This window comes from Aethalodelphis obliquidens, unplaced genomic scaffold (assembly GCF_003676395.1).
Source record: "Aethalodelphis obliquidens isolate GAN/ISIS:26980383/991018 unplaced genomic scaffold, ASM367639v1 scaffold53, whole genome shotgun sequence".
Taxonomy (NCBI): domain Eukaryota; kingdom Metazoa; phylum Chordata; class Mammalia; order Artiodactyla; family Delphinidae; genus Aethalodelphis; species Aethalodelphis obliquidens.
In genome coordinates this window covers 11640653-11649540 of record NW_020837997.1, presented here as the reverse complement: position 1 = coordinate 11649540, position 8888 = coordinate 11640653, and the positions used below count along the sequence as shown (strand labels likewise).

The window sequence follows — 8888 nt, the reverse complement described above, 5'->3', positions numbered from 1 at the left end:
AAGTGGCACATGCATACAATGATATACATGATTCAGCCATAAAAATGAATGAAGCACTGACACACATCACAATGTGGATGATCCCTGAAAAATGATGCTCAGTGAGAGAAGCCAGACACAAAAGATGGCATAGTAGATTATTCCATTTATATGAAATATCCAGAACAGGTAAATCCACAGAGACAGAAAGTGGATTAGTGGTTGCCAGGGGCTGGGAAGGGAGACGTAAGAGACTGCTTAATGGGTACGGGTTTCCATTTGGGGTGATGAAAAAGTTCTGGAACTAGACAGTGCTGATGGTGGCACAACACTGAATGTACTTAATGTCACTGAACTATATACTTTCAAATGGTTAAAATGGTAAATTTTACATTATGTGTATTTTACCACAGTAAAAGAGAAAAAATTTTTTTAAAAAACTGAAAAACAAATCAGACTAGATAATGGGATGGAAGATGATGGAGTGAGAGGCAAGGTTGGCTTCTCCTGGGGGCTGTGAGGGAGAATCCATTTGGTGCCTCTCCAGCTTCCGATGGTCACTGGCAACCCTCCATATTCCTCGGCTGGTCGATGCATCATCCTGACCTCACATGATGTGCCCCCACCTTCTCTTCTCTTATGAAGTCACTTGTCATGGGATTTAGGGCACATCTTAAATCCAGGATGATCTCATCTGGAGATCCTTAACTTAATTCCATCTGCAAAGACCCTTTTTTCCAAATAAGGTCACATGCACAAGTTCCAGGGGTTAGGACATGGACATATCTTTGGTGAGGGGGGGGGACACCATTCAACCTGCTACCAGTCTAAAAATAAAATCAGCAACAGCAAGAAACACGCACAGAACTTTTCTCATGCTGCGGCACCGTGCCAAGCACCCTCCCTGCATCACCTCATTAAATGCCGAAAGGCCAGTACCCTAATGTTTCCATTTCACAGATGAGGAAACTGAGGTCCAGGAAGTGTGATCACTTACCCAACCAAGTCCCCAGCCAGTGGCTGAGCCAGTGTCCCGATCCACTTATGGTTTGATTTCAGAGGGTGCACTCTTAACTCTATACCATTCTATGGTCTTCCAGGGCGGGGCTGACGCACGCACACCTGCAGGGGGCGCCTTTCCCTCGGAGGCCCCGAGCGAATGTGTCTGAGAAGGTTCTGTCTCCCCAGCACCCAGCCCGGTCTTCGGCCCATGGCTCATCGTAAGTGGTCGGCTGAGGGACCCATGAAATGGGTCCATGAGGATATTATTTCCTCCCTCCCTCTTAATCTAAGGAATGAGGCCATCGCTGCCACTTATTTATTTGTTCCTTGTTTTGTTTTTAAATCTGTGATGCGCCATCAGGAAATCATTTCCGCTTCTGCCCCTGGTGAGGCTCTTGGAAATGCTCCCCTCTCAGCCAATGGAGAGCACCGATTCTGGCAGGGGGCTGTGCTTTTTGGTCAGCCCTGCCCCCATCCACCCACCCTGCACACAAAAGCAGCATAATTAACTGTCTTAAGGAAGCCGAGCCTCCGCCAGCTGCGAGCTGGCAAGAAGAAAATACCTCGGAGGCACGAGGACCAGGGACGCAGCCGCAGCCGAGCGAGGGGGAGCCGACCGCTGACTGCAAGCTGTTCCCCACCCGTGGACAAAAGCGCCCATCCGCGCCCGTCGCATTGCCCTGGGTGACCTTCCTTGGATGCGGAGTCCGCGCCAGAGTGCATCTTCCTTGGATGCTCTGAAGGCGAGGGATGCCCGGCTGCATCCGCCCAAGGCTCTTCTTTGTTTGCGCGTAACCGGGAGAGGCCGCGGAGGTAGCCGGGACTCACGCGGAGGTGAATCCACTTTCTTTCTCCCCGCCCTGCCGAGGAAGATTGTCCGCAGGTATCCGCCGCTACAAACCCCCTTCTGGCAGATGGGGCGGGTGGGAGCAGAGAACCAGGGTCTTGTGATTCTTGGGATGCTACCAGCTCCATTTTACCCCACGCGGACAAAAGCATCCGCCCCCCACACACACACCCACAGTTCGCCTCCCATGCCCACCGTTCACCTGGATGGCAGAGGATTGCACCATTTCCGGGACGTGCTTAGAGATTAGGCAGCTCAAACCCTCAGCCCCTCTCTGGGACGCTTCCTGAGAGACCGAAATGTACACGTCCCACCTCTGTGCATTTCCTATTTATAACGCCGTGAGCGGATTTGGAAAAGGATTTGATAGATGTGTACGTAAAAGCTTGCCTATGGGGTGGGGAGGAAGGGAAACGGTTGAAGACAGAGATTCCTCCTCCTCTGCCTGAACTTGTATGTGATGTGCTGATAATTCAGCACCACAGCGGGAAGGCACGCTTCTCAGCTCCCCCTCGCTGCCTTATTTGCCGTCCTCGAACGTGAAGTCGGGATCAGAGGGCGGGAGCGTCCGGGGCCCTGCGGTCACCCACCCACACCCCTCATTTAGAGGATCGTTGGGCCAACATGTGTGGCTCCAGTCTCAGCTGTGGGTGGGGTGGAGGTGGGTGGTCCTTTCTGGGGGTTGAGGTCACACCCAGCTCAGGATAAGGAAAACAGACGCAAAGACCACTCCCTTCAGAAAGGAAATGAATTTCCATTGATGGGAACTTTCCCTTGCAATAAGTTGCTGGGCAGTTGTTGCCCACAGCATCAGGAAGACATCTCTCTCTCTCTCTCTTTTTCGTACTGCGTCTTACTGTCCCTCCTCCATGAATGAATGACGACATTCAGGGCAGTGACAAGAATGGAGTGAGAAACTCTCACTGAAGTGGGGGAGGGTCGAATTTCAGACATCCCGTCCCCCCTGCCTGGCCCTCACCTGTCTCCGGCTCCCTCTGAGCCCCAATCCCAAATGCAGACCCTCCATCCACAGGGGCTTAAGTCCAGCGAGGGGCTCTGGAAGACACACCCAAACTAAGAGCCACCCACCAGCTCTAGAGGGGCAGCCGCAGTGAGTGGGGAGGGGGGAGGGGCTGGAGGAGGGACCTGAGGTGCTGGCAAGTGAGGTTGACAACTTCTCAATCTCAGATCTATGGACATTTGGGGCCGGATCATTCTTGGTCATGGGGTACCATCTGGGGCACTGTAGGGCACTGAGCGGCATCCCTGGTCTCCACCCACTTGATGTCAGTAGCACACCGCCCCCCTCCACCCCCACCCCCGCACTTGTGACAACCCAAAATGCCTCCAAACATTGCCAGATGTCTGGTGGGGGAAGGCAGAATCACTGCCCGTTGAGAACCACTGGCTTAAAAGCTCAGAACCTGCACTATTAGTTGAGTCATAAAATCCTGGGGGATCCTTTCCAGACCAATTCTTTCATTCACAGGCAGGGAAACTGAGACAGCGGAAGTCTGCCATGCCCCAGGATAGACTCAAATTCAGTCCCGCTCGGCAGTTCTCACCACACTCCCAGACAGCCCAGCACTCAAGCCCCACCTAAAGTGCTGCCTCCACCCCATCCTTGCCCCCAGCTGGTTCCTCGCTACGATAGGATAAAAACAAAACTGGCATTTTGTGGTTGGTACAAATGATGATCCTGATTTCCAGCCCCAGGCACTTTCCGCACTTCCTTTTTCAGTCCTAGGGTCAGTTGTCAGGACTTGCTTCTTCGCTGGGGGAGGGGAGGGGACAGAGGGGCAGGACAGGTGGGCTGCAGCAGATAGAGGTGGGTTGGCGTTAACCAGGTCTTGTCTGAATGTCAATCCCAGCAAGGAAGCTTAATTATATCAGTCGTTAACACTAAATGACTAAACGTCATTTAGTGTAAATGACTTTAATTGGATTTATTGCTTCCTAGTTGAAGTCCAAGGTAAGGGAGGGATGGTGAACCTTGCAGAGGATGGATTTCAGAGCTTCAAAGGGGGGGTGCTTTTAGCTGGAGGCTCAGCCCCTCCTTTGGTTTCAAACTCCAGACCCACATGGGTGTTCAGCTTTCTATGCCTCTGTTTTCTCACTGGTGAAATGGAGAAGCCTCATGGGGCTGGGCAATGATTCAATAAGACAATGGACACAAGAGCTCTTTGCAGATCCATCTCTGAAGTTCTGTGTGTGAGTGGGGAATTGTCGTTATGATGATTATCCAGTAAAACCTCCATCCACTGCCCTCCTTCAGGATTCATCCTTGCTTCAAGTTGGTCCTTGCTTCCCAGCTCCCATGGGGACCACTGAAGCCACGCTCCGGATGGAAAACGTGGACGTGAAGGAAGAATGGCAGGACGAAACTCTGCCCAGGTACAGCTCCCTAGGTGTGCGTGTCAGATGTGGAAGGAGCGGGCCCGACACTGCTCCCAGGTGTGAGGCAGAGACACCCCAGTTGACCGGACCAAGAGCATAATTGATATTTGCTGAATTATTTAAGATTGATTTCGCACCTCCCTACCCTGCCCATCCCTGCCCAAAGTTCCAAAATAGCTCCCATTCCCACACTATCGTAAGAATTCTAAACATTCTTCTAAAGCCATCTCATGGGCGGTTACAATATTCTTACCTGGGTTCCCATGAATTCAGGTAACAGCGTGTTTTTACCTGCAGCAGCCAGAGGGACCCTGTCATACCCCTTAAAAGCCCTGGGGCAGGGACTTCTCTGGCGGTTCAGTGGTTAAGACTCTGTCCTCCTAATGCAGGGGGCCCGGGTTCTATCCTTGTTCAGGGAACTAGATCCCTCATGTCACAGCTAAAGATCTCGCACGTGGCAATGAAGATCCCGCGTGCTGCAACTAGGACCCGGCGCAGCCAAAACAAAACAAAACAAAAGGCACGGGGGCTTCCCTGGTGGCGCAGTTGTTGAGAGTCCGCCTGGCAATGCAGGGGACGTGGGTTCGTGCCCTGGTCCGGGAAGATGCCGTGGAGCGGCTGGGCCTGTGGGCCATGGCCGCTGAGGCTGCGCGTCCGGAGCCTGTGCTCCACAACAGGAGAGGCCACAACAGTGAGAGGCCCACATACCGCAAAAAAAAAAAAAAAAAAAGGCACGGAAACAGATTCTCCCCCAGAGCCTCCAGGAGGAACCAGCCCTGCCGGTGAAACTGATTTCAGACTTACTTCTTTGTCTAGATTCGTAAGAAAATACATATGTGTCATGTTGTTGTTGTTTTTATTTTTTATTTACTTATTTTTGGCTGCGTTGGGTCCTCGTTGCTACGCACGGGCTTTCTCTAGTTGCGGCGAGCCGGGACTGCTCTTCGTTGCGGTGCGCGGGCTTCTCATCGCGGTGGCTTCTCTTGTTGCGGAGCACGGGCTCTAGGCGCTCGGGCTTCATACGATTGAATATGCTGAGTATTTCACATACTTGTTTACAGTCTGTTCCCCACCGTGGAACCCACGAGAGCAGGGGCCTTTGGTTTGATCACAGGCGTACAGCTGATGCTCAGTGGATATTGGGTGAATGGATGACGGTCATTGGTACGAGTTCAAAATTGTAGGAAGCAAGATGTGCGTGCCCACTGCTGAGATACTTGTCTCTCTGTATTCTCCTCTGGCGAGGTGTTGGGTAAGAGAAAATATAGTCAGCACAGGCTCCCCTTCATTCGTCGGCTGGATGCAACTGCTCATCTCCCTCCCACTTTTTTTTTTTTTTTTTGGCCAGCTTGCAGGATCTTAGGATCTTAGTTCCCCAACCAGGGATCGAACCCGTGCCCATGGCAGTGAACGTGCAGAGTCCTAACCACTGGATCGCCAGGGAATTCCCTCTCCCTCCCACTTTAATGCAAGGAGTTTACCCACAGGAGATGATGCCCGAGAGTTAGTTGCATAACCATCCAGGAAGGAAGAGTCAAAGGGACTGGGCATATTCACCCTGGAAAAGACAATTTGGAAAGGATCTCAGTTGGTGAGGGTGCTCAGGGCAGAACAAGGGTGATGGACAGGCATGAAAGGGATGCAGGTTTGAGTCTAAAGTAGACTCTTTGGACTCAAATGGTCCAATCTGTGCATGCTTTGTACGGCCAGCCGGCCCATTCAAAAGCAAAATGGGCTGATGGGGGAGGTCTGGAGCTTCCTGTCCACCTGTCCCAGGAGAAGCTGTGATGTCAAGGGCATCACCCCCTCATTTGAGAATCTTTAGCCCTCTCTCCAGTCTAGTCATTTTCAGTGTCGATGTTTCACGCACATCCTTATGATTCTTAAAGCGATAGATGGGGACTTCCCTGGTGGTGCAGTGGTTAAGAATCCGCCTGCCAATACCAAGGACACAAGTTCAATCCCTGGTCTGGGAAGATCCCACATGCCGTGGAGCAACTAAACCCATGTGCCACAACTACTGAGCCAGTGCTCTAGAGCCCACGAGCTCCAACTACTGAGCCCGCGTACTGCAACTACTGAAGCCCATGTGCCTAGAGCCCGTGCTCCACAACAAGAGAAGCCACCGCAATGAGAAGCCCGTGCACCGCAACGAAGAGTAGCCCCCGCTGGCCACAACTGGAGAAAGCCCGCACGCAGCAACGCAGCCAAAAATAAATAAAATTTTAAAATAAAAAATAAAGTGATAGATCCCCACCTCAGAATAGCCGAGAATCTCTTGTCTGCGCAGTACCGTTGTCTTCAGGAAGACAAGTATTTCGGGAAAGAGACGGCGACTTCATTGGAGCCGACCTCCTGTTCTTTCACTGTTAAAATGTTCTTCGTTCTACATTCCCTCTTATAAGTCTTTCTCTTTAACTCAATACAAGGAGTGCTGATGCCTGGATTTGTAGAAAGGGGTCTGATGACACCCGGACCTGGCAGTTTGGGCGAATTAAGGACTGTTTTTATCAGGGGCTCCTGATGTAGCTAGGAATGCTCCAGAATGGACAAGAGCCGCCTTGGGGAGCTGTCCCTCGTTCCCGGCATGGGAGATCTGTTTCCTCCCATGGAAAAGGTGGAAACAGATGGGATGATCTCTGTGGGTTCCTTCCAGCACCAAACACCCGGGGTTTGGAGGCATCTCCAACCAGTGTCAGCCTCATTTACCCTGTGGTCCTGTGAACCCTGGCCCCTGTCTGAGACCAAAGCATCCCTCGGTCTGGACTTTGAGAACCTTCTGATTCAACCCTGCCTGCCCAGGTGGCAAACCCCAACCCTTCCTGGACATAAAAAAAATTCTCTGATGACAGCACAGGACTCACCTTGCTCACTCTAATTTTATTTCAAGCAACACAGCGGAACCAAGAGGGTATGAGCTGTGGAACCGGACAGCCGTGGGTTCAGATTCCAATTCTCCAGTGGGCTCGCTTGCCCACCTTGGGCAGCTCTTCGAGCATCTTTGTGCCTCAGTTTTCCTATCTGTAAAATAGGGACAATCATTCCTGGCTCACAAAGTTGTCGCGAGAAGTCGATGAGGTATGAGTTGCGAGGCAGCTGAGCCAGGCTGTCTAGATGTAGAGGGCTGCCCACGGGACTTGCTGCCCTCAGCCTCATTCTTATCAGCCTGTACCTTGTTCACTCTGGTTCCTTTTTCCCATTCCCCCATGAAAGAGACCCTCCTCTCCCAAGCCTTGTTGAGACAAAGTGGAGCTGACTGCAGCTGCAAATGTGAATTTCAAGTGAGTTTCCCCAGCTGCAGAGGGTTCCTCTCCCTTTTCAGTAGTTCAGTGTTTGCAGGATAGTGGCCTGGCTGTGCAGCCCTGGGGTCAGGGACATGCCTTCGTCAAGGCTCTGTCCTCCTCGTTCTGGGAGAAATGAGTACAGCTCCTTATACAGCATCCAGCTGCAGCTCAACATAAGCACCTCTGTCTGATGCCAGACAACCCACAATTCTATTCCTTCGAGCTCAGTGATCCCTTCCTGGGTGGGATCGTCGAGCGGCCCCGGGTGTGTCCGGGTGCTCGCCCTGTGCCCACAGCCCCCTCCTGCTGCCATTGCCTTGCGGCATCTTCCTGCACCTCCTGCTCTTCTGCAGGTACCTGTGGACCCCAGCTGAGAGAGGGCAGCCTGGAGACGATCCATCTACCTGCCTTGCTTCCACATTCATTCATTCTAGTGATATGCACCGACTGTATGCCAGGTCCTGGGTGAGACGCTGGGGACACGTGGAGAACAGGAGAGCCGCCCTTGTGGGGTGTTCACAGTCTGGCGCAGAGACAGGCGGTCCCTTATAACCTCACAGACCAATGAAAAATTGCAGCTGGGTTCTTGGCACCTGGAGAGCGCCAGGTGGGGTCTGACTGGGTTGGGGACATTGGGGGAGGCGCTGACCCTGAGCTCTGAAGGATGAAGAGGTATGAACAGGGGAAAGAGGCTGGAGGTAGGGGTCAAGCATTCCAAGCAGAGAGAGCAGCACGTGCAAAGGCCCTGAAGCCAGCGGAAGCAGATCGAGGGACTGAAGAAAGGTTGGGTGGGGAAACTGAGGACCAGGGTGGGAAAGTGCTTGGCCCGGGTCTCACAGCTAAGGAGAGGCAGGTACAGGGTTAGATGTCTGAATGGTGTCTCAGCCTGCTCTGCCTTCTATAACCGAGTGGTCGTGGGTTTTGCTTGTAACTTTTTATTCTTTTTTTTTCTTTTTTTTTTTTAATTGGAGTGTAAGTGATTTAGAATGTTGTGTTAGTTTCTACTGTACAGCAAAGTGAGTCAGTTATACAGATACATATATCCACTCTTTTTTATTTTATTTTTGGCTGCATTGGGTCTTCGTTGCGGTGCATGGGCTTCTCATTGCGGTGGCTTCTCTTGTTGCGGAGCACAGGCTCTAGGCGCACGGGCTTCAATAGTTGCAGCACGGGGGCTCAGTAGTTGTGGCACATGGGCTTAGTTGCTCCGCGGCATGTGGGATCTTCCTGGACCAGGGATGGAACCCGTGTCCCCTGCATTGGCAGGAGGATTCTTAACCATTGTACCACCAGGGAAATCCCTTCCACTCTTTTTTAGATTCTGTTCCCATATAGATCATTACAGAGTATTGAATAGAGTTCCCTATGCTACACAGTAC

At 52.0% G+C, this 8888-nt stretch overlaps 1 protein-coding gene across 1 annotated transcript in view; it reads left to right on the top strand.

Moving 5' to 3' along the window:
* The first annotated feature begins 1526 nt into the window (after positions 1–1526).
* The window catches only part of ATCAY (ATCAY kinesin light chain interacting caytaxin), a 36803-nt gene continuing 29441 nt past the window's right edge, over positions 1527–8888 (top strand). Inside the window, exons 1-2 of the mRNA XM_027085512.1 lie at positions 1527–1864; positions 4104–4222. Of these exons, the coding sequence (XP_026941313.1) occupies positions 4146–4222 (77 nt within the window). The 5' untranslated portion in view covers positions 1527–1864; positions 4104–4145. The remainder of the gene's footprint in view (positions 1865–4103; positions 4223–8888) is intronic.